This window comes from Diorhabda sublineata, chromosome 5 (genome assembly GCF_026230105.1).
Source record: "Diorhabda sublineata isolate icDioSubl1.1 chromosome 5, icDioSubl1.1, whole genome shotgun sequence".
Classification (NCBI taxonomy): Eukaryota; Metazoa; Arthropoda; class Insecta; order Coleoptera; family Chrysomelidae; genus Diorhabda; species Diorhabda sublineata.
In genome coordinates, this window is record NC_079478.1 from 26,012,811 (window position 1) to 26,039,929 (window position 27,119).

The window sequence follows — 27,119 nt, forward strand, 5'->3', positions numbered from 1 at the left end:
ATCGCCATATCAAAGCAGAGAACCTAATCAATTATTCCATGGGACGGAAAACTTTTAGGTTAATACCCACGTAACTTTACCTTGGTTTTTACATGCATATTTCCATATAAAGAATGAGTTTCAACTAATTCACTCTAGAAATTTTTTTCGCCATATTTACCCAACAACGAAAACAGTCTTTTTTGTATGAGTTTGAAAACTAATTTATTAAAAATTTTGGTAGATGACATCAGAAATTATAGGAAATTAACAATAATATATTTTAGTCACCCTACTTAAGGCGTAATGAACCCTTAAAAAGTTTTTCCCCTTCAAACACCCCCGTATTTCCAAGAGAATTATTCATGTAAAGTGTCATAAAAATAATCAAAAACATCTTAAAGTGCACCAAAAAAAAAAAATTGTTGAATAAAACACAAATCATTTCGTATAAAAAACTTTAATGCCAAATTAGTTAATTAACAAGTAAAAAATCCCAGTGGATGAAAAACGAAGCAAACCTCGTAACCATCGCGAAAATTCTCTCAAGCGCTTGTTTCATTGCCCCAAGGATCCTTCTTTGCATTTAATAAAGCGACAGAACTTTCACAAAGTTTGACTAAAATCTCGCCGAGCTTCTCCTTGGAGTACACCTAACAACAAAAAATAAAAAATTCGTAGAGTATAAAGTTTAAATTGGATCGGTTGGTTATATAATGGGAATATGTCATCGGGAAGAAATAAAGTGGATGATTGAATGAGTTGAGATTAAGGAAAAGTACATTGTTATACTAGTCTACGAATTGTTATACAAACAGATACAGTGATGTAGAAAAAACAGAGGAGATAATCCAATATTAAAAGGATTTAACGATATAAATTTAGTTAGATTTGCAATGCGTTATTCATTCATTCATTCATTGCATTATACTGCAGTTTATCGGGTTAGTCTTATTTTATATGCATAAATAAAAATAAATACTAATTTTCTATGATCGTTATATGTAAAATAAAATCAGGCTCGGTAGAATTCAACTTGTAGACACAAAATCTTGTCCATTTACACAAACACTCAACACGAATATTGTTTGGTCATATTTGATCAAATACGGACAGGAGTATATGGTTGTAGAACCCGCTATTCTAATGGAGTGAGACGCCAGGTATAAAACAATCGAGGATATTTCTTATTTATGCTACCAACTGGTTCCAAAAGGCAAGATAAACTAAGAAGGGTTACTGGTATGTTCACTGTTTGGCGAATTTCCATCCAAAGTACATCGGAGAAACTTCCGACAGTTCTAATCGTTTCTGCAAGGAACCAAACGAAAAAACGAAACAGCTGAATGCCTTTCCTGTGAGTGCTGCCTCGCACTTCATAGACTTCAAGATTATGGCACTTATATTTAAGCTTTCAAAAGTGGAAAAAGATTAACTGCATAGCGACAGGTAACTCACTACCTGACTGGTAAACAGTTCGAGGTACACAATGGATCAACAGGTCTTAGCAAGAAATATTCACGGTCTTTACTTCCTAGCTCATCTAATCAAATCTAAACTATTCCTAATTCAGAGACAGCTAAAGTGCAACCATACACACGAGCGAAGTGGAATGCGTTCTCTCACAAGTTACCTGTGAGACACTAGGTTAAAGGGCGTGTGTATTTTCGAGCACGTTAATTTACTTTGCGGTTGTAAGTAAATCAGACCGAATAATAATATTTTGACTCCTTTTGTAAACCAGCATAAATAACTGTTACCTATTACATTCTGAAAATCAGGGTAAGTCCTATGTCAAATTCTTGAAATCGAAAATAGGCTTTCCAGCGAAAATTATTAATGTATTACGGTATTACGGTAATGTATTTATATCCTTTCAATTCCTCTTCAAATACAAGGACCTTGTCGTGGATTCATGGCTCAAGCTCTCAGAGACTATCTCTGGGAGGGACTAACGCTTGCAGGTTTTCCTGCTTTGGTAACAACGTGTTTAAAGCCGGGCATATTTTACCTGTATTCGAACTAAACTGGTAAAACCAAGCGTCGAACCAAGAATGGTGTCTAGGATTATGGCAACTCTGGATAGTCGTATTATTAATATCATTCTAGGGGATAAAGCAATAACTGCAAAATTAGAAGACGGATGCCGACAAGGCGGCTTCCTATCGCCACTACTATAGTCATTAGTAGTCAAAGATTGAAACGTTGGCATTGTAAAAAAACTCTTGGACGGTTTTATTTTGAATCATCAACCCACAACTTCATTCGAAATTACATACTAGGAAGGACAATAATATCATCTTCCTCTGGGTTTTGTTTGATTCTAATTATAATTTAGTTTTAATGTTGGCTACACAAACCAAGCAATGTAACTGGCCAATTTCAAATGTTAATACACATAGAAATATAAGAGTAAAAATAATTGAAAGTGCATGAAATTTATGTGATTCAAATTTTTTCTTGATTAGAACTACATTTCAACCTATTTTCTAAAATTATTTGCATTATTAACCAAATTTTTAAAATTCTGACATGTTTTTTAATGCCACTGTGTTTACTTGAAACTATATTTTATCCATTAATTGATTCCAAAATCCTTCATGGTTAAAATATACTTGATTACCTTATAAATTCCATATTTTTCAGATGCTATTATATCAGCTAATTGTAAACATTCTTCATGTTGACCAGATTCATATAACACTGCATATAACAATAAAACTATTTCAGGTATACAAGTAGATCTTAGAAAATCCTCTTCTTCTGCACCTACAATCCATCCATCCGGAAAAAGGATAACATTGTAAAGTTTAGCTTTGGCATTTTTTACATAATGAGCAAATGTCAATTTCCACCTAAAAAAGAAAAAAACAATATAACATCTAATAGGTAATTTATATTTTCAATGTTTTTTAGAGTCCGACCTCTTCACAATGTTTGTATTTCGATCTGATGAGGTATAATTTGATCTTTACAATATGAGGTGCAGATTCAAGAATGTATTGGGATTTCTAGCACTCGGTTACATTATCTGGTGGCGAAATTTAATATCAAAGTAGGTAGGTTGCACCGATAACAGCTGATATCAAGTGCACGAATCTTTATGTGGAAATAATCATACCTTTAATTTTATCACTTGATTGTATATTATTTAAAGTTAAAATTAATAACAATTACTATCTGAAAATTAGAAAATTGCCTTAAGAACCTTTTTTTGGTTATGGAAGTCCCAGCATGCAAGAAAAAATAAAAGTAAAGTTTGTTATTGTAAATTTGATCGTAAAAGCAAAGCTTAAATACGAGCATTGAAAATTGTAAGAAGCCTAACTTCCAGTATGAGAGTCTGTTCATTCCATTTTATTAAGGATGATTTTTTACCATCACGTAAGTATTTTTAACATTTATTTTTTCTGGCAATAATGCATTTATTATTTTTATTTGTTGTAGATATTGGTCAATTCGCTCTTATCTAAAAAGAACGAGTGTTCTCACTCAGAATCTTCCTTTAGAGTCATCTGAAGAATGCTTGTCCTTTAACAGATTCTTGAAAAAAAAGGTATCTAGAAGATTGATTGAAAAATAATTACTGACAATTAATAACATTGAAAAGTTGAATCTAAATGAAAAAATAAAAACCTCTAGCAGTAAATAAACTGTTGAAGTAACAAAATAATAACAGTTTATGAAAATTTCAAAAAACATCTTATGGGTTACAATAGATCAATACTGCAAGCCATGTTTACATATACCACTTAAACCAGTCTTAAATAAACAACTCAATTCAATTATTCGACCATCTTTTATTATTTCACCTGTTATTTCACGCGGATTATCTTTAACATATGAGGTTTGTAAAAAAAGCCAATATACTTATATTACAATCACTATTTGGTACTTTCCCACACTTTATCACATGTTCAGTATTTAAAACACTCTCACCATTAACGAAATTTTTAGTGCTTGGTTTTGTGCAAGAAAATTTTTTGAAAGGTTATTTCAATTTAATTTTTTTAAATTATAAAAGTTATTATTTTACAAAAATATTTTCCAATACTCTCCACGTTTGTTTATATACGTAATGTGAAGTGACTTAATGGCTCCAGTTCATATTTTGGCCGCTAGGGGAAATGTTCTAAGCCACGCCTCTGCCAGAGATCCCAATATTACAGGGTACATATAACAACAATATGAGTTAACCAGATTAAACTCCACTTTGCTGTAATATGACATACAGACTAAGTGACAAGAAGAATTTTAAGAAATTCCCAGTATTGCTAAATTGCAAAAAGACAACACACTTCACTAAATCATACCATAACATGGAATACTGTTTCAAAACTGCGATAGCAAAGGGAATAGGTGTGTATATATAGTAAGAACCAAATACATAGGAACTCATCCTATCACTTCCAAGTGCAAGTTCTAGACAGTGAAAGGTGTGCACAATTCAATTTGGACAGAAACTGGTGGAAAAGACATATAGCAATCCTATATGACGGCAATCAGCCTTAAAAGTAATCAACTTACAAATAATCAAGTAGAAATTGATCGTGGAATATACACAGAAAATATAGAAATTTTAATGAACTAGTCAAAAAAACATCTTATCTGTACGCCAGCACAAACGAGCATGGGCGTAGCCATATTCAAAGATAATTATAGTGGGGATATGGCTTATATATAGTAAATTAACATCAAATTTTTATAAGCTTCACCAAAACCAAACCTAAAATTCTGTACTTTTCATTTTTGATAAACACTTTTCCTATCTAGTTTGCCTCATATCTCATAAATTTTACCTTCCAAGTTCTGCTTTGTATTGAGACTCCCTATGCTGGTGAGCTACTTTTTCTGGAAATGGGACATTTTCAGGTAAACTATCCGGGGGCATAGGTTGACTTTTACAGTGTTTAAACCATTCACTAAATGCTTCTTGAGCATCAAGATAAGCTTTGTAGCATAGATATTCTTTAATTGTTTGATTAACCTTATCATTAACTACACCTGAAAATAAAAATTAACATTATTTGGTAATAATGTGTTTTATTGAAACAAAATATTTTTCAGTAGAATTTGTTACAAAATGGAAACAAAAAAATATTTAAACAACGGATACCCAGACTAAAATCCTTCTAAAGAATAATTTTTAGGGTTCTATTAATTACATTTAATATTAATGGTGGACATTTAAAATAGTGAAGTTACAAAAACAACAAATAAAAAAGCATACAAAAACTGTAGATTTCCAATCAAACGGGAAGCAAAGAGAATGAAGGCGCCAATACACACCAGAAAAAAGCACAAATAGCTTTTATTGAGCCTGGAGTGGTGTAGGAAAATATCTACAAGAAAGATTTTCTAAGGAAAGGAAAAAAAATGGTTTTGGTTTCAAGAAGCATTTAGATATTAGTGAAAAGAAGCTTTCTTATAAATCACTGCTGCCTCAGGATCAACTGATGAGATGAAATCTGGAAATTATTAGAACTTCGGAACTGTGAAGCAAGCTTGTACATGATAGAAACATCTCTCATAGTATAAGTTAATAAGGAAAGTGGCAGTGTAATGTAAAACCTATTATCTGAACTTTCTAGACTATATAGAAGGTTCACTCAATTAATATAAACAAAAATATATATATATATATATATATATATATATATATATATATATATATATATATATATATATATATATATGGGAAAAGCTAGAATTTATAATCAACAAAACCATTAAAATCGAAATAAGTTTAAATATCACAATTGATATCCAAAATATGAAGTATTGATCTTCTTTTTGGCTAGAGCTAAGTTTTAAAACTTAAAAACAAACATGTTACTAGAATAAAATGTGACTTAAAGTTCATACAAAGTATCACGTTGGGATAAATTATATTTTCTAGAATGTTTAATCCTTGACAATCTATGTAAATCGATAAAAGAAAATGTCAATCATAAATAAAATCGGATCGTTGGAAGTCTTTCATAACATGACTCAATCTACAATTTATCAAACATATTTTCTACGTAATATCTTCTATCAATAGAAATCTAACAAGATAACCTAAGAGCATGACCGATGAGGCCAATGAATCTGAGCTTCTGCAACCAATTCGACACCTTCTAAGTGAGGTGGAGTTCCATCGTGCATAAAAACTAGAGATAGTTTAGCGTTAAAACTTCTAATATCTCGAATAAGTGATTGCTTAAAAAATCCAGGTACATATCACCATTTAAACTTCCAGGTAGAATGTGATAACATATTAATTTATTACCTAAAGCTACTACCCAAACATTAACTTTAAATGAGTATTGGTGAGGTGATCCCTTTTTGACATGTGGGTTCTCATCACACCAGTAGTATGCATTATGGGAGTTAAACATACTTGTCGCGTAAAAGTAGCTTCGTCTGTAAAAAGAATACATTTTAAAAATTTTTGATTGAAGGCTGTCCTTTTTTGTAATGTTTGACAAAAATTCACTCTACCGATAGATCGTTTGGTATCAGTTCTTGGCAACAGACTTGTCTGTAATGATAAGGATGCAGCAGTTGCTCTTTAAGTATCCTCCAAGTACTTGAAGAAGACGCATTTGTTTGTCTTGCCACATTCCTTATGCTAACTGTTGGATTTTGATCAACTAAATTTTAAATCATATTTTCTTTATTAATGGTTCTTGTTGTTCTTGTCCTACCAGAATTTATTTTTTTAGGTATCACATTCCCAGTTTCTCGAAAACGTCGTTCAATGACTCTAATGTGTAAGTTTCTTCGAGGACACACATAACAGTTGCACTAGAGTTTCCTAAGCACTCGCCTAAGGTTAATAACATGTCAGTGTTATCAAAATTTGAGTACATTTTGATTAACAATATATATTTTAATAAATAACAAGGTTTCAGAAATGTCATTATTATTGACTCAACGTCATAATTATCAATGAATGACAGTTTTCCATGGCAAAATCAGAGAAAATGTGTAAAATTCAAAGTTAAATAATTATGAGTACTCAGCTATTGGAGCCTTAGTATGGAACAAACAACAGTTTGAATCCCAGAACCGCAAGACATGATCAATTGTTTATTGTTCCATACTAACGCCTCCAATAGCTCAGTGCCCATACTAATTTAACTTTTGAAAAACAAAGTCATATATTGATTAGACTGGATTTTTGTGAAAAGTTACAAGAAACGAAAGCCCTCAGTCTCAATTTTTTTCAAATGTATCCGTTTTATCGATGGGGTCTCAATTACGCGACAAAAATTTTTCAATTCACATAATACTTACTAATTAATAATAATAGTAGTTAATAACTTTATCAGTACTTTACACCAGCATTGGTTATTACTTCATAATTTTCAAATCAAAATATTCCGAATAAGGTACAGTATCTTTTTGGGGTAAAATTATATGATGTTTAATTTCACTTAAAATTTTGCTTAATAAATCTATTATTGAAAAAATACTACTTGCTACGAACCGTGTAGCTAGCGCCCCCTATGAGAGTCAGACATAAAAACAAATTCATCGTATATAATAAACATACTCGTATAAAATTTCAATACAATGTAGCCAGTCGTTGCGGCAAAATTGTAAAAAATGTGTATATGTTTTTTCTTTAACGCCTTTTATCTTGAATAAGGATGGCTTTTCGAATTTTTTTTTACTGAGCAAACCCCTATTATTTTTCATTTTTCTATTTATCCTAGAGACGGAATCACCTTTTTTTTTAAATAGGTACCCTGTATTTTAGAAGTGGATTGCAACACAGTTAATTCCTAATTCAGACGAACCGTCGTTAATAGTAATGGACAATGCGCCTTATCATAGTATACTTGCAGAGAAACAACTTACTACTTCATCAAAGAAATATCAAATCATCACTTGGTTAAAAGCCAACAGTGTTGGGTTTTATGAAAACCTCTCAAGACCTGAACCCTGAACTATTACAAACTGCTAAAATGAACTGAAAATAAAATGTTTTATGTCATTGATGAATTGTTCTGACAACATGATCATGCCATTGAACTTATTTGAGCCAACTGCAAGACGTATTATAAGTATATTGATAGAGAAAGATACGGTGATAAAAGGGTCTTAAGTTTGTAGAAAGAGGCATTGGAGAAATGTAGTGCAAATGTTTGAGATAATTGTTTTAGACACACCGAAAAAATAATTGAAGACTGGCTTACACAAGAACGAAATTTGGTGAATATAAATATTGAATTAGTATAATAATGTTACGCGCAATGGGTCCTTAGGCCGGCCCTGTCCAGCTACAATGGAATTGTAAAATTCGGCGAACGCGCCTTTGATATTTACTTTTAGAACTTTTTATTATATTATGGCAGACGGTTTATTTACGGTTTTTAATTAATTAATTATATATATAAAATAATAATTTAAATAATTTCTAGAAAGTCTACTTATTTATTTGTTGTTTTCTTTGTTCTAGAAGTTTGTGGAATTCTATTTATAAAGAGTTGTGTAAGGGCAGTTACTTAGTTTTAAATAAATATTCGTAGTGAAAAGTACGAATTAGTAAAAGTAATCGCAGAAAGTATTCAAGTGATATTTATAAGTTAATCATTTAAGTATTTTGTATAGTGTGTAAATAAATTAAAAACGTTAGAGGCGGTGTTAATTAATTCCCCCTACTAATAGAGTGTAAATAAATACAAAAAATACTAGTTAGGGCAGTTCAGATTGCGAATTGGATTAAGATTTTCGGCTGCAATTCCACAGTCTCAGTTAAATATTCTGCTACCAATGTTGTGAACTGTGACGTAGTGTGCTTTGGAGGGGCCTTGTATCAAAATTAGTTGGGGGGCCCAAATAAAGGGCAAAATTTTTTCACAAAAGAAACAAAAATGCTTGCATCAAGTTAAAATAAATATTTATTGATTATAAGTTATCGCTTTCTCCTAGAAATTGAGCTAGCCAAACAATTCAAATTAAATATGCCTCTATAGACAATGGTGACAATTCTGATAGCCGTTACTGCCCCATCGAAGTCCTTAGGTAATTTTTTTCTCAGTTTTAATTTTGAAAAACTTCTTTCAGCTGTTGCGGTCGTAACTGGAAGTTTCAAGAATAAAAAACATACTGTTATTACCTCTGGAAAACTTGATGCAAGGCTATTGAATTTTATCAGCAATCATTCCATGAGTTCCGTAATGGAATGAATTTTTTGAATTTCAGATTTTAAGCATGTTTTCAGAGCAATTAATTGGTCATAAATATTAAGTGAGATGTCTTTACTGTATTTAGCCGACATATGTAGGATGTTGCCAACTTTTGGGGGCACGCTTACTGCAAATCCCAAGATTTCACAAACGTATAAAAATAACACACATAAAATGAGTTTAATGTAAAATGCCCATAAACAAACTATACATTATTTGTAGACACTTTGTATACGTTTCATAGTAGGTGAAAAATCTATAGTTTGTGCACAGCATTTAACATTGAAGAGGCTTAGCGTGTTTAAAGTATTTACAAGAATAACAAATTTGGATTCGCAGTGCTTAGCCCAGAAAAAAAGAGATTGCTTTGTTGACTTTTGTCATTTCTCAAGTAAAAACTCTATAGGCACGTATGACATTTTTTTCATATGTTTTTTCCCAGGAAACATGAGATTAAGTGACATTGGGGATAACTTTTCACTAATTTTTGTTTACACATGTTAGGGGCTTCTGTAGCCCGGGGGCCCTGTATCATTGATACAGCGGTAAGTAACTACGCCTCAGGTTGTGAATCTACTAACACTCCTAATATAAATCAGTTTATAGAGTGAAATTTTGATATAGTTAAGGACATAATGATATAGGAGGACACCCAGTTGATAGACTAAATAATATGTTACTTTTGTGAACTATATAAATATGTAACTACTTATATAAAATCCTAGTCATCCTGCAAAAAATTTGCTTTCTAGTAAAAATAATATTAATGTTGAAACTTATTCACCCCTTATATCAATATTTTTATCAAAAGACTTGTGTCAAATATATTGTTGTTAACCACATAAATAAAATACAATCATTATTAGTCATAACAATTGTTTGTACTAAGAAGACAGAAATTTTGATTTGATTCACACATGAGTATTTGTGCAGACATATTAGTCACGTGATGGAAGATATCCAACGATATGACTTTACTTCAACAAATATTAAAGACGCAACAAACTATAATATAATATCAGCGATAAATTTTATTAAAAATAGTTACTTCTACCTTCAGCAATTATTTTTTCAACGCTATTTGGAGGAACTTTATTAAACGCAAGTTGAGCAGCATCCAACTTTCCCAAAGTTAGGAAAGTGAATATCAATGCATTCGTCTGGACAATGGCTTCGGCCCGTTGATATTCATCATAAAGTATCCAATCTAAGCTGGATATTTTATATTTGTCAACTTCCGTGATCTTGTGCTGGAAAATTAAAAAAAAAACAAAATATATACAAGGAATATGGTGACTACAATTTCTTGGCAGGACAGGATCTTGGAAACAGTAAAAATATAAATGAACTTCAGCAATGATTTGAAGTTACGTCAGATGTTTATTAAATTTTTAAAGTAGAACACTTGAATTATCCAAATGATAGAATTGTGTTATGGAAATTAATGTCGTGTGAAATAACAGAAATTGAGTGAACCTAAGAAGAAATATCGAAGACTAATTGGATTATTCCCATGAAATTATACAGTCAAACCCTCGATATAAAGAATCTCAAGTGGCAGAGCAAATAATTTGTTATAGTAAGGCTTAGTTGGTGAAATTTCGCTATATCGAGCTGACTAAAAAAATTCGTTGTATAATGGTTAGGGTTCACGCTAGCATGCCGACATAGCGACAATTGTCGCCAAATCATCAAGAAATGTCGCCAAATCATCAAAAAATGTCGCCAAAATCATACACATCGACGACAAATTTGTCGCCCAAAATATTTTTAAAAAAACCTATGTTTTATATTTACTGTGCTGTTTTTGCATAAAAGAATTTATATATGCCGTAAAAATATGTATAAAAGTGTGTGTAGCATGCATATGTTAATTTTTTTACTTTTGTCTACCACGTTATATTTTTGGACCGCTAAATCATAACTTAGGTGGTCCTTTTGGACCACTAAATTTTCATTGCTGGTGTGAACCCTAATAATGGTAATATTACTACTAGTTTATTTTTCGAGGATCATTAAAAATTCGTTATATCGAGTTTTTGACTATAAAAATTCGTTATTTAGATGCAAAATTTACATTGTATCTTATGAAGACCTCCAGGAGATTTGGAAAAATTCGTTTCATCAAGGAATTCGTTATATTGAGATTTGACTATATTCTTGGAACATTGCGATAAGAAAATGTCTTTTATGTTCTACGATGAGAAAAAAAATCGAAAACTTTTAAAATTAATATACGAGGTAAGAAGAAGAAATCTTATAAGTTGACGTAAACTGGACAGCTGAATGTAGATACTGAGAAATTGTTTTGTCTTATTGTTTAAAAAAAATAAGCAGGAAACTGAATTTAGAATTATACATTTACATAATTTCAGGGTTTTTAACACACAACTTTTTAAAAATGTGACTTTAGGGACTAACATGAAAAAATAGTCATAGGGACCTATTATTTTACTCATAAAGATCAATAATATATATATGAGTATTTTTTTATATATAATTCCCTACCAAGTGTAAGCCGGGTAAGAAATACCTGAAATAAAAAAATGTAAAAATATTATAATAAATATTTTACATTTAATTGATGGCAACACAATATGCCTAAAATCTATCAAAAGGATTATGTAGAATTTAAGATTTCCATATTTTTATGTAGATTATGCAATATATTGTCTGATCATCAGTTTTTCTTTTTTTTTTAATAAAGGTGTTTAAATCAGATTTACATAGTTTGATTCATTTAACAGGATAATTTTTAAAATATTTCAAATTATGTTTTTCACACACAAAAATATTCTGTCAGTTTTACATTAATTGAGATTATTCATGAAAATGGGTGAATAAACAGAATGTCCCATTGAAATAAAGCCACTGTGATTGTGTGTCATAACTGGAAATGCAACAAAACAGGAAGAAGGAAAAAACCTATTATAATAATAATATATATAAATCATATAGTATTTGACACAAAATTAAAAAAAAGACTTTTGGTTAGGATAGGTTACATTTTTGGGGACTTTAGGGACCTCACTAGAAGCCCTGTAATTTTAATACATTGTCTTGAGATTCATAAACAATTCAATTTTATACCTGAAGATTTCCATCTTCTTCAGTGGCGTGTGGGATATTTCTAATATTTTCGACAACTTGTTTAGTAATTGCATGTACATCTAAACCACTATCTTCAGCAAACATTAACGCATCTTTCCGATCTTCTTGGGCTATTATTTTCTCCAAATATTTTGAGTACAGTAACACTTGATTTGTAGGATTAAGTTTACTTACATAAAAGGCAACCAACTGGGTTTCATTCAGAACCATTAATCTCTTGATGTAGCTGAAAGTAATAGTAAGAATAATCTATAATGTGTTATTTATATGTTTATGAATTATGTATTTGGGTGTGTTCAATTTGTATCCCCTTTTATAATAAAAAAAAAATAAAATAAATATAAAACATTTTATTGGATTAGAGCAAATGAATTGCAATTATAATACAGTTGGCACTCGATAGTCCGACACTTACGGGACCAAAAAACATCGGATTAGCAAAAATTGTATATGTTTAACCGATTTTAGCTGTGTATGTATGTACATACTCAAGAAAAATCTACTATCTTTCATTATCAACACCTAGCCTATAAAAAACTGAAAAACATACACACATAATTAGTATATGTATTAATTTTGACATAAAAAATATTTTTTATTTTAAGCATTGAAAAAGTCTCTAATTTGTTTTTACCATGTGGTGACTGATAGTCATGGATTCTTCTTGAAGAGATTGTAGAATCAAAATATTGTAATCAAGTTCCCACTCTTCTCACTAGCGTATTAAAACATTTGCAGCCAATATAGCTTCGTCACAGCTGACAGAATGTTTAGCATTCAGAAGCTCCTCTAATGTTTCATCTTCATTAGATGTGATTTCTTAGTCTGTAAAGTCGGCGTTCAAGTTATCTTCTGAAGATTCTGACGGAGCATGAATTTTGTCGCAAATGTGAGAGTGTCATTGATAACTTCGTTATCATTTTGTTTCAGCATTGGATTTTCTGGCCAAATATTTAACCGGCATTCAATTAGAGATGACGATTTCACTTATTGTCATGCAAATGCTACATTAATAAGCACGCCTTTAATACTAAATTTCTTCAAAAGTGATGTGAGGTCCTCAAAGAAAATTTTTTAACTTTTAAGTCGTTCATATCTAGATGTCCATGAATGTTATCTAGTAGTAAAAGGGCTTTTATCGGGAGGTTTTTGTTTTTCAAGTGCTTTTCTTCAGCTGGCACAAAGAGATAGGAAAACCAGTTATTGAACACTTCTTGTGTTACCTACGCTCTACTCTGATCCTACTAAAAAACTGGAGGTTTTCACTTTTTGTGTTTTTTAATGCTCGGGGATTCTTGGATTTACCCAAAACTAGCAGTTTTAGCATATGACTTCCAGCACCATTTACACACACCATTAACGCGATTCTTTCTTTTTGCGTTTTTCGACCAGAAACTTTCCGTTCATCCGATGTTACAAATGTTTTCGTTGGAAGTTGACGCCAATTCAAGCCAGTTTTATCGACATTGTACACTTGTTCAGGTGTAAGGCCCAGTTCAGTGATTTTTGCATTTAGATTTGCAATAAAACCAATAAAACTAGAAATTTCTGTCTCATCAGCAGATAATTTCTCATCGATTATCTGTATAAAACGAATATCATGACACTTCTTAAAATTTTCGAACTACCCAACACTAACGCGAAAATCATCTTTTTTCATATTTGTTGATAAGAAATCTTTTTCTTTTAGAATTTCTCCAGAAATTGGGACATGTCTCTATCTTGTTGTTGGTGCCATACGTAAAAGGCTTCTTCAACTTGGGGATTTTTGCTTGTTTTGAGAGTTTTACTTTTAGAATAGATTTTAACAGATTTTATGAGGTTTTCAATTATTTCTCTATTTTTCAAAATATCGTAAACCGTAGCTCTTCCAATGCAATAAATTTCTGATGTGACTGTAGGAGTTCCACCACGATCATATCTCCCATTTTTCAGGAAGAGTTAAGGTTTTATGAAAAGGGTTGACGCCATTTTTTCACCGACTGTGGGGGTTGAAGCCAAAAAGACGCTTCCGAAAATGAAAGCGTCTAAAAGGATTCGATCCCTAGAGGAAGATGAGAAGAAGGTAAAAAAGCCTAAGCCCTCGACTAGCTTTGAGTTGCCATCGTAGATCAATCAGATCTGGATGGTAGACTGTCATCCGACAGGTGGCTCGAGGTTGAGAAGAGGGTCCTGATGGCAATTGCTGATCTCGACAGCGACGAGGAAAGGAAAAGTCGGCGGCTGCGATGACTTGTAGCCTGGCTCCAAGCTGGAGGTTATCCTGAAATCGTCGCTGCCATTGAGGAAGATTGTCTCGTTGGCAAGCTTATAAAGCTAGCTTCAATGGTTATAAAACAGAGAGAGAAACAGAGATCAGAAGAAATAAGATCACGGCAGGAATTTATGGAGTCCATATTGGAGACCAGCGACACCGCAAGGCTCAAGAAAATGCTCTCAAAGGACCTTGTTGTCTTAGGGAGCATAGAGATGCCAAACGGTACTGCGTCCTGCAGTGAAACAGTGGAGCTACTGATGGAAACTCACTTCCCGGGATGCCAGGATATCAAAAACCAAATGTCAAAGAGGCAAAGGGAAACGATTCCAGAGCACAATGAGGAGTTGATTAGAAGAACAATCACCAAGGAAAGGGTAGCGTGACGTCGAAACGACTACAATGCATGGGTACTGAAACATTGGAATGTCTGGAAGAAGCAGCGGAGCTGGGTGTTAAGGACCTGTATCACTTCATTGCAAACTGGAAAAGCTTGGGAAGGGGACAAGGGCCTGGCAACGGAAGAGATAGGGAAGGGGAGTGAAATAGTGCTGACTGAAAAGTCAGCAAGGACATCACAATGGGCCTAAGGTCTCCGACCGGATCTCGGCTGAAAAGTGGAGATCACCTAATCTAAACCTAATGATCAAATGAAAGATCGAAGCGTTGGCATTTTAAAAAATTCTTATTTTGAGTCCTAAATCCGCAACACCATTCGAAATTACATTCTAGAAAGGACAATAATATCAACAATAATATTATAAATAATGTAAGGTATGTAAAAAACAAGGAAGACTTGTAATTATTGCTGAACAGAGTATATGAGTCTCGTTGAAGATGGGGTTTTAATATAAATATCAGAAAAACGAAGAGGACGACTGCATATATGTAGAATAATCATAGAATCAATTTCGATTAAATCAACAGACACAACATTGAACTAATATCACATTTCAAATATTTGAGTAGCTCAGTGTAGAATGATAGAGCGTGCGACGAAGATATAAAAGCGACGATTCAAATGGCATGTAGGGCATGCAGCAAATGAAACTCAACTCTCTCAAATAGAAACGTCACAGTTCAGATGCAGTTAAGAACAATCCACTGTTACGTATGGAGCATTTTTTATAAGGATGTGAAACATGGATGCTTTAAGATGGCATCATGAATAAAATAAAAGCGTTCGAGATTTGATGCTATCGGAGAATCCTCAAGATCCCGTGGACTACACATACAAGTAATAAAGAGGCACACAGACAGCTGAATAAGGATCGAAAATTCTTAAACATCATATAAACAAAAAATATCAGTTATTTCTGGCATATAACACGAGGTACCAATTATCATATCCCTTAACTGATCATTTAGGGAAAGGTTGAGGGCAGAAGATGATAGGTCGTGAAAAGCTATTGTGGTTACATAATATAAGAAAATGGACAGGACTGAAAATAGTGACAGATAGAGATCACAATTCAACCAAATTGTCATGAAGATAGCCCACATCTGAAGACAGGCACCACACCAAAAGAAGAAGAAGAGAGAATATCACACATGATAAAGAATAAAGACAAAGGAAAGAGAGAGCTGTTAACATTGCAGAAAATTAATAGGCCATATGGATTATATAAAAGATAATCATTCAGAAATTTGGAAATGGTGCTCATACATAAGAACAAGAGGGTGTATATTCAATTATGGAATAATAGAGATTAGAGGACAATATTAGAAAGGAATTATATAGATATTAGTAGCACTTTTGTATTAATACAATATAATCTATATTTTCTCCAACATAAATTAAAAAAAAAATAACTCACGCTTCCAAAACTTTCTCAATAATTTCTCGATGATGGCCTTGCCCAATTTGGTCAAAAAATAACACTAGATGTGCAAGGAACCTCAAAAAATTCGTTGGTATGTTATGTTGTTCTTCAATCCATTCCTCAAATTTCAATAACAGCGTTGGTATCTCATCCAGAATTATATACTTTTGAATTATGTGTTCTGGTTTTCGGGATTCTTCACGAACTCTGGCATTTTTCGACGATTCAAGGTTTGAGAATATTTCATTCAAGGACATCCTGTAACATATTCTTATATTTAGAAATAATTCATTAACCGAAATTCGTAACAAACGTTATAATATAAGATGTATAAACACCACATTGTATTGTATAAAAATCATGATTTGCATCAACAGTATTGGAAAAAAGTGGCACACTATATAATATTCACAAAATGATTTTTTTATGGGGTCATTGCAAACGAAATATTTATTGATATCATGAGTTATATTTTTAACTGTGTGATATAAGACTATATCTGATTGGATATTTGTTTAATTAGAGAAGTTGGATTATATTAGCCCTTATCAGGATAATATTTTGCTTAATATTGTTTTCCATGTTAAATTTCATTTTTGTTGTTCATATTATGGTTTATTTTTATAACCTTTTTTATTTCTAGACCAATAAATCAAAAATACCTGACAATTTTTTCTAGTTAATGCATTTGTAACAAGTTTTGTTCCAAATAATATATTCCATTCAATAAATTATCTTTTAAAAATTTATTCATAAAAAATGCCGCTTTCGGAAGACAACAATGAACAAAAACAAAATATTTTGTTGATATCTTTATTATTATTGTTGTTGTAATTGTTGCATAATACAAAACGACATATTTCTAAAGGCTGAGTCTCAATAAATGACATTGTGGAAACTGCTTTACCAGGTACAACACCTTGTCAGGTACCTAAGTCGTATGCAGACAATTTCAAGTTTTAACATCGAAATTACTGTCTTACCCACTGCCCACAAATAATCTCTAATAGAAATAGGGATCGTGCGACGACCGCCTAGTAAAGTCACATTGTGTTAAGCCTTTCGACTTTCAGAACTTCAAGACCTTTGACTAGAAAGGATACGGCCTTAGAAGTGTTCAGGCATAATCCCACGGATGGTAGCTTCGCATCATTACGCGCTCGAGTAAGTGCATCAATCAAATGTCCGAACCTGCAGTTCCTCTCGTACTGAGCAGGATTACTATCGCAAAGACGATGTATCAGTAGGGTAAAACTAACCTGTCTCACGACGGTCTAAGCCCAGCTCACGTCCTCTTTGAACGCCGTACAGCTAGTGTTATAAATCGGGATACACAACATGGGTATTTACATTGGTAAATACTAAATTGGGTTAATACCTAGGTATTTTGCATATTTCATATAAAATCATACGAATCAAGCAAAAAAATTTGATTAAGTATATATTTTTTTATCTATACACAAAATCTAATGGAATTAAAACATATTTTTATATATAAAAAAGAGAAACTGAATTTATATAGTAAAAATACGATCTACATCATAAAACTACATTTTAATGTGGGAATCATATTCGACGTCTTTTTACTTTTCTTTTCGTGGATTTTTAATTTTATTTATCAGATTCCAGTTGAACGACTAATATGCTATCTGTCCAGCCATTTCAGATTCCTCTTTATGAAGTTAATCCAACTTAAGGTGCTAAAAGTTCTTTCAGTAGCAGCAGATGTTACTGGAGTGACTAAAATTATCAAAACAACATCAGCCAGCACTCGTTCCCTTCAAGCCTCTTCACCACAACATTGGACCAATTGCTCTTTCTTTTTCGGTATCTTTTAAACCTTTCCAAACAAAAGGCCACTGTCACAGCCACTATTTGTCTCTATAATCCGTGATGTTTCAGTTCAACCAATAGGATATGCTACTTAATGATATTGTTCATACTATAGCATCGAGAAGTTTATATTTTAAAAGATTCAAGTGTAAGTCATCAACTTTGAAAATTATAAAAATGGAAAAGTAATGACAAGTAAGATTTAGAGGAAAAAAAAAATAAATTTAAGATCTCATGAGACGGATTTTTAATGTTAGAGGAAAAGAGAAAGCAAAAAATAACAATGCACAAAAATATTTTCATCTTTCGTCGTTCAAAAATTGAAAATACCCTTATTTTGGGTATTTATGAGACCATTGGGTAAAACCCGGATAAATACCCACTGCAAACAGTTGAGTTTATTGTAATTTTTTGCGAAATTTAAACTGATATATTGGAAATAATATTTTCATTATATGTTGTATAAGTAATGAGAATTCCCTTTTCCATGCAGCAGTTTTATTTATTTTCAGTTTCATTCTGCTTCAAAATGGCTTAAATTATAATGATACCAAAAAAGATAGAGAATTAACCGTATGTATTAATATCAACCAATAATCATGCTGATATTCCTATTGTCTGTAAAGAAATTCATTCTAATAATATAAGTTGTGACCCAATTAATAAGAAATGGAACTAAAGGATAGAAGTACATACAATTTTTTTATACTTCACACTGAATTTTAGTACATACTGAATAATTTGGAGGCACAAAGCATACCTAGATGATAGGAAAGACATACATACAAAGAAATAAAAGTAAACAATCAAAAAGCGATAGTCTGACTGGAATATAAACTACTAAAAATAATACAGTTAAAAAATGATTAGGAAAATATATACATATAATTAATAAATTGATTCAACAAACGATTTATTGTAAATAGAAAATTAGAATTCAAAACAAAATAAAAACCAGAGAAAATTTGCTGAATATATCAACCATCAAGTAAGAACAATCTATGAATAACAACAGTAGTTCTATCGGGGCACTGTCGCCTCAACAAACACCTGAAGATGCTAGATAATGGGGCGTGCAGATTTTGTTGCACAGAGAACGAAACCTCTATTCACATTCTCTCGAAGTGTGAAACACTAAGAAATTCCTGAGCACTACACCTTGGAGTGCTGGTTAACGGATCACCTGTAAACTCTGGATTCTCCATTATCGCAGCAAGAAAGGGGGATACAATAGATCCTTTGGTCCCAGTGTATACAATACTTCAAAATTCATACATACATACAAAATGAAAACATCAATATTCTGAAGATATAAAATGAAAATGTGGAAAAAAATTCAAATACATTTGTATAGACAATGTTATAAGACCATTAGCATAAAGACAGACTTGACCATAATTAATGGTAAATTTCATCACTTGAATTCTATGCAAAACCAATGACAAAACAATTAATATGACAATGAAACCAAGTGATGTGAGATAGGGATAATTATGAAACTTTATCATAGGTGGAGATAATTCCAATATATAAAATTGAATATCTTATAGAATATCTTTGAGTGTATTTTTTGAATGGATAAAAGAGATGAAAATCTAATAATGAAGAATAGAATTTATTGATGGTGTAATTATTTAAAAGCATGCTATTTTCAGGATAATTTCTCCTCCAAAAATTACAAAAATAATTTGCTAACAGAATATGCAAATGCCAAAGATATTTATTCATAGCAATTAATGTTTATATTAATTGTTGATATAATTTTACACTATTAGTCTTTTAAGATAAATTGTTGGGTTTAGGATAACCCCATTCTCAAACAACAACCGATTCTAAACCATTCATCATTACAATTATAGTCTTTTTAAATAAAGCTTCCAATATACATTCATTTTAAATGTACTCAGATTTATCAAAGTAAATTTATATGTAAGTATAATCCATAAAATATGATTCGGGAAACTTTTGGGTTACACTAGTAAAGTAATAATGAATGAATTATTTGTAGGTGTGAAATGCATATATATCACAATTTACTCACATGTTACTCACCTTTGATTCCAATATTCATCAGGTAAAGATAAGTAATCATTGTTCCGTTGGACACAATCTCTAATCTCAGACTCTACTCTGATATCCACCATAGTTTTCATATGAGCCCACAAACAATCCTCCCAAGTGTTACAAACTGTTAATATTGAGCTCAGATATCCACAAAATGTTGCAATTGCTGCTCTTTCATATAAACTAAGATAATCCTAAAAAAGTTCGTCAAAATAGTTTTTTAATAAATGGAATTTTATTGTGAAAGAACATGTTTAAGATGTCAAGAGGAAATCCTGAATTACACTAAAATATAACCTTATTTTTGAATGTAACATTTTTTCATTCTATGGCAGTAAAAGTTTTTGTATCTATCAAAATCTTGAGCCAACCTTCAATTGATTGGCTTCTACTGCTTTCCTCCATTTTTGTTCATGGCTGCTCAACACAGTTTTCTATTACTATTCTTTTTAAATCTTCTCTACATGCTTCTATCCATTTTTTCTGTGGAGACTCTTTTTTCCTTTTCACTGTTTCTCCCCTTAGAAAGGATCTTTTTACCCAACCCTTACCATTTATAAAATCAGTTACTACCAAATATTTCAGAATATTTAATCAACATAATAATTCAATACCAATCAATAAATTACCTAACATAGTTCATGAAATTGCTTGTTTAAATTGTGACAAGCATATCGGTCAGTCGAAGAGGTCACTCACCAATCGGAAAACCTCTCACATAGGCAATAGAAAATTATATCCCATTATGGTTATATGCCCCATCCTATGGAGTCATTTTGCTCTGACCACATATCCCATCTCTGCTTGACCATAAAGGGCTTTCGTTATTCTCCTCCACTCGTTTTGCTCCTGCACTTCTCTGAAAATCCTTTTCAATACATTTCTCTCCAATATGCTTATTTTGTTATCTTTTTTTCATTTAAGATAGATAAGTGTTAAAGATACCACAAGTTCCTTGTTACATTCTAGCATTATCAAAAGCTCAAATCATTATTTTTTTGATAAATGATCCATTGTCCATATATAGCCAACTTAATATACAGAGGTTGGTATAAGTGAGGAAAGAGGTTTGCATTAAGAGAAAAAATGCAGCGTCAAAATGGATTTTTCTTCAATTGCAGTTCGGAGGTCGGAAAAGGTGCGTGGTTCTCTTGCAAAAACGCAGTCCTTGAGAATACCCCACAGGAAGAATCCTTGTCCGACTATCCATTCTCCAAAATGAACATTAAGGTACTTCTGCACACATAACGCCTAGTGTGGAGGAGCATTCAAAGCTTTGTCTTTATTAATGTGACTGTGATGAATAATAAATTTACCTAACTTCGATTTATCATTATATTCGTTAAGATTTATTGTACACTAACTGCTCCAAAAGTGAACCAACGTTATAGTTAAGCAATTCCAAGTGTCCCTTAAACACTTGAAGTTCCATTAACGTTTCATATTACTTACTTTTATTTTATATTGATGTGACTCTATTGACCATAAATATAATTATTTATAGCTTTTGTGTAAAATAGGATTTTGGTATTTAAAATGGTTTGTAAACAGATACTAGGTACTTAATAATTTGACATACGTCGAGCATGATAGTCGGATTATTGAAACCAAGTTTAATTAATTATTTTCTTGCGTAATAAATAGTTTTTTACACAGTAGTTTTAATATATTTAATAGTTTTACAAAAAGTACAACACAATAAGGAGGAGGTGCATTTTACTGTCATACTCCCGCAAGAGGGCTCGCACAGGAAAATGTAAGTACTGGCTTGAGGGTCACGTTTTGTAAAAAAAGATACTGAGAACAATCGAATAAAAATGATTGAATGTTCAATTTACCTGTTTACAAAATTTGATTGCCATATTTTTCCATATGTCTCTATTGCAATTCCCTTCTATATCTTTCATTTCATTAGAATCCATTTCATCATCTTGATTATCCATATTTACATCAGGTTCATAATCTTCTTTATTGTTTGGATCGTGGAATAACCTCCAACCTTCATACAGTGCTGCTTTCCAAGCATGTCCACATTGTCTGCATAGCTGTATTAAAAAAGTCACATAATACTATAAGAAATTACACAATATAACAATTTGATTATATTTGTTAATTTTGAAAATGCCTACTGTATATCTTAAATTTCAAGACAAACTTTTTCACCCAGTTTTGGAAATGTACTTGGTAACAATATGATCATATAATTTTCATGTTGTGCAATCATTTATGTAAATATGAAAACGTTTTATGTCCAAGTTTAATTTTACCAAGATATATTACAGACCGATTGGCCTATAATTAGTTATGTGAAAACTTCTAGAAAATCTAATAATTGAGAAAATAAAACCGATTCTAAAGGCCAGCACATAACCACCAATTTGGATTTAGAGAGCAACATAGAACAATTTCATCGAGTCACTAAAAAAGTGTACCAATCTTTTGAAGATAAGGAATACTACTATTCGGCTGCCTTTTCAGATATCGCCCAGGCATTCGACAGGGTCTGGCACGATGGACTAATATACTAAATCAGGAAAAACCTCCTGCACAACCTTTTTCAAATCCTACCTGCTCAACAACAAGTCAAAATCCAAGATTACATTACCAGTTTACATCCAATTAAGTCAGGGAAGTGCACTTGGCCCCTCTATCTTATGTACACAGTTGATATTCCCACACACAACGTAAATGCCACAATATATGCAGATGACACTGCTATGTTAGCATCTCATCAGGACCCAGCTATTGTCTCTTATTTATGTCTCTTATTCATTTCCTTGTGGCTAGAAACATGGAGAATAAAAGTAAATGAAAATAAATCTGTTCATATTACCTAACCCAACAGGGAGTAACCTGTCCAACTGTTATATTAAACGGACATCTTCTGCAGCATAAAGAGAGTACAAAATACCTTGTAATTTATTTGGCCCGACAACTAACATGGAGCATTCACATACTAACAAAAAGAAAGCAATTGAGTCTAAAACTCAGCAAACTGTTACTGATTGATAGATTGAAAATAACAACTAACAATCATCAAGCTGTTAATATACAAAGTCACACTTAAGCCCATCTGGAGTTATTATATTCCACTATAGGGTACTGCATCAAATATAGCAATTCTAGAAAGATTTCAATGGAAAGTACTCAGAATTATTGTAAATGCTCCTTGGTATGTACCCAACAGCGTTATTGCTTGTGACCTTCAAGGTGGTTAAGGCAATTGAAGAAGAAATATCTCACATCTAAAAATATTCGAACCACATTGAAACCAATCTCAACACATTGGCTCAGCTCTAATGAGACCTCCCACCCAGCGAAGGCATAGAAGGTATCTTCCATGTGATCTGCCTGACAGATTTTAGTGTCATAGTGATGTGTTGTGTAGTTATTCCTCAATCAAACGATTTTTTTCAAAGTAAAAGGAAATTGCCACTGAATAATTCTCCTACAAGACAGCTTATATTGCTTTCAACCATTTGTTCATTGTAAATTTTACAGATTGCAAATAAAAAAAGGGATTGAAAAAAATTTTACAAAGCCTCATTTCAATTTTTTCTCCAAACATTTAAAATTAATAATTGATTTCTATCTTTAACTTTTATGATAAAACGTTTCTTCAAAATAATAGGATCTAATCTAACATTTGTAACATTGTGTCATTTTTTTTCTCTGCTAAATCTTATTCTTCTAATTCACAGTCACACACACAGTCATTATATATATATATATATATATATATATATATATATATATATATATATATATATATATATATATATATATATATATATATATATATATATATATATATATATATATATATATATATTATAATACCTACCTATTTAACCTAGGAAATAGAAAAAACACTCAAAATAGTTGAATAAACAAAAATGCTAAACATATTATTCTCTTCATTGAAAAATTATAAAAATACTAATCTATTCATAGTTGCTTCCTTAATTTTGACTGCAATTCAAAATCAGTGTTTCTGTGTCCACCACCAGCCAATGTCGGAGAGTTTTGATGTTATTTCCCGAATAAACATTTTTTTTTCAGAATATTTCCAATTAGGCATTAAATCGTATGGTTAAAAGCAGTAGCCGACTATATTTGTATTTTCTCAAACGATTCCAGGGCAAAATTTCTCTCGTGCTCAGTAAAACTATTTCCAAATGCCCTCTTTTCTTCCCGCCATTGTTTCAGGATAAAATTCAAATTTAGAACTATTTTGATTTAGATGTTAGTGTTCTTTCATTTTCCACAAATATAACTTTTTCTAATTAAACACAATATAGTCAACATGCTCGCACAATACATGGAATAAAACTTGTTGAGACAAATTATAGTAATCATAAACTCTAAAATAATAAATAGAGTGCTGACGAGTAGAAAATCACTATTTGAAAAAGCATCACATTTTAATTATATAAATTATAAAAAAATCAAATATATCATAATTATGTATTTCAATTTTTATAAAAAAATAACTTATTTTTGATTTTTTTCTACTTAAAAAGATTTTGTCCAACCCTGATAGATATAAAATGTTTCAATTAGGAATAGTATGAAAGTATTTCCTAGGCATAGGCTTTACTCATATAAACCTAGTTAATGAAAGAGATACCCTTTCAAGATAATCAAATATAATTTTTTTTTACTACTAGGATAACACACCTTTTGAGCCTCTTCTAATTTTCCACACCTGATCTCCATGAAAATTTTTTCAATCAGTCTCTTTTCATCTTCTGCATCTAAATCATGTAAAGATTTTTTCTGATAATTTGGAGCATCAGGATCTAGTTGTGTTACAATTTGTCTAGTACTGCTGAAGGCTATCGTGTCAGCACTTTTTAGTTGATGTAAAGTATTTTCCCATCCAACAGTGCTATCAGAAAAGACTAAAGTTTCATCATCCCGATCAGCTGCACTACATTCCAGCCAATCAATTATAAGTTGACTCTCCCTAATTAAATTATTTCGTTTAAATAAATTTTGAACACATAATTTTTCAGATTGGCCAAAATATTGAATAGGTTCTAAAAAATATAAACTTGTTACATCAGGTTACAGAAGACTCCGCTCAATCCCTAGGAAAACTAGATTTCAGCTAATTTTTTTGAAGCACAATAACAATTTGAGGCAAGCTGATTGAAAGTTTCAATGAGCATCCAGCCCCAAAACCCCGTCAAAACTACCCCTTAAGTGTCCGAGGTAAATCATGTAAGATAATGAGCTATCATAGATGCCTTAGTTACTCTGTATTGTACACATATGAAACTTCATAATGTATTCGACATCTAAATAATTCAAGTCTTCTACTTAATCATCTTTATGACTGTTTGAGTGCCATTGATAAACCTTATCGTTTTCAAGGAAATCAGTTGAGATCATTTCTTGAAGGGCTTCATTGAGACTTTTAAACAGCTTGATTTGAACTATTATTGTGCCTAGTTTCAGAAAAACTGGCCGAAGCCCTTTCTCTTGGACTTTTTAAATGTAGTTTACAGGGTTTGGAAGGGTTATGGGGTTTCGTGCCCATTGAGATTTAAACAGCTTGCTTCGAAACTATCATTATGCCAAGTTTCAAAAAAACTAGCCAAAGCCCCTCCTCTTATGGTACCCTTGGACTATTTTGGAGGTAATTTAGAGGGTTTGGGGGAATTTTGGGGTTTAATTCCCATTAAGACTTTCAATCAGCTTGCTTCTATCATTGTGCCAAGTTTCGGAAAAACTGACAGAAGCCCCTCCTCGTATTGTACCCTTGAACTTTTCAGAGGTAATTTAGAAGGTTTCGGGATTTTGGGATTCCATGGATATCAAGACTTTTAATCAGCATACTTCAAACTATCATTGTGTCAAGTTTCAGAAAAACTGGCTGAAGCCCCTCTTATTGTACCCTTGGACTTTTCACAGATAGTTTGGAGGGTTTTGGGGTTCTGTGCCCATTGAGACGTTAATCTGCTTGCTTTGAACTGTCATTGTGCCAAATTTCAAACAAATTGGCTGAAACCCAATTTCCATAAGGATTGTGCAAGTTCCTTTGTTAAAAGGAAATGGAAGCTGTACAACATTCAAAATTCTATTTATAAATTAAAAAAAAATGTGCATATTTACCACAATCATCTTTCATTAAATTTTGAGTGAGCAATCTGTCTTGGTAAAGGATAAATATCAACCTCCAAGTATTTCGTTCTTTTTCTAAACTAATTTCTTCTTCTAACTGAGAAACAGCAACTTTTGATTTCAAGCTTTGAATAATTTTGAGAGCATCTGAACAACACCGGGCTAATTCAGTTACTATATCTAGTATATCATAACCACCTGTAATATAGTCAATTAAATACACAAAGTTATAGAATAAAATCAATAGTATTACCTGCATGTGTTGATAATATTTCAAAAAATTCAGTGTAAAGACTGTCAAACGTTGTTTTCCAAGGAGTTTGACTAGCTTGGAGAACATTTCCAGTTACAGTTTGATCGGCTTGAATTAAACTGGACACTACATTTTCGTTGAAAGAAAAATGTTTATTTATTACATTCCTTAGATCAGTATCCACAGCAGGAATTGATGTCCTGGAAATATTCTCATCAGCACCTAAATGCCTTTGAATGAAAGATTTTTTGAGCAATCCTTTATTGGTCGAAGATAGAGCATTCTCTAATAAACGAATTGATCTGTTTAGATCATTATCCATATTTGGTAGAAAAGAATACAGTGAAATATTTCCAGATATCTTATTTTTACTTAACTTTATTTTGATTTTTAACTTATCGTGTCGGTAACCTAAAACTTTTAAATTACGAATTGACAGTTACATTGTAAACAAACTTGCAACATAGGAAAACCAAAAGTTCCCAAATCAGAAA

General features: G+C 31.8%; 1 protein-coding gene across 1 annotated transcript; it reads right to left on the minus strand.

Moving 5' to 3' along the window:
- Positions 1-423: 423 nt before the first annotated feature.
- Positions 424-27,088, minus strand: LOC130444233 (nuclear pore complex protein Nup107). Its single transcript, XM_056779292.1, has 11 exons — positions 26,626-27,088; positions 26,364-26,570; positions 24,924-25,285; positions 22,082-22,288; positions 20,232-20,437; positions 16,341-16,604; positions 12,249-12,495; positions 10,213-10,408; positions 4,779-4,983; positions 2,603-2,834; positions 424-632 (listed from the first exon to the last, which is right to left on the minus strand). Exons 1-11 carry the CDS (start codon positions 26,945-26,947, stop codon positions 525-527), a joined length of 2,556 nt encoding a protein of 851 aa, XP_056635270.1. The 5' UTR covers positions 26,948-27,088; the 3' UTR covers positions 424-524.
- Between the last annotated feature and the right edge of the window lie 31 nt (positions 27,089-27,119).

Bases quoted from the DNA above. Each gene is read 5' to 3' on its own strand.
- LOC130444233 (XM_056779292.1), bottom strand. From the start codon at position 26,947: ATGGATAATGATCTAAACAGATCAATTCGTTTATTAGAGAATGCTCTA. The intron at 22,289-24,923 runs GTGTGTTATCCT...TTTTTAATACAG, and splicing joins AATTAGAAGAGGCTCAAAAG to CTATGCAGACAATGTGGACA. The intron at 12,496-16,340 runs GTGAGTTATTTT...TATTACTTTCAG, and splicing joins ATTGAGAAAGTTTTGGAAGC to CTACATCAAGAGATTAATGG.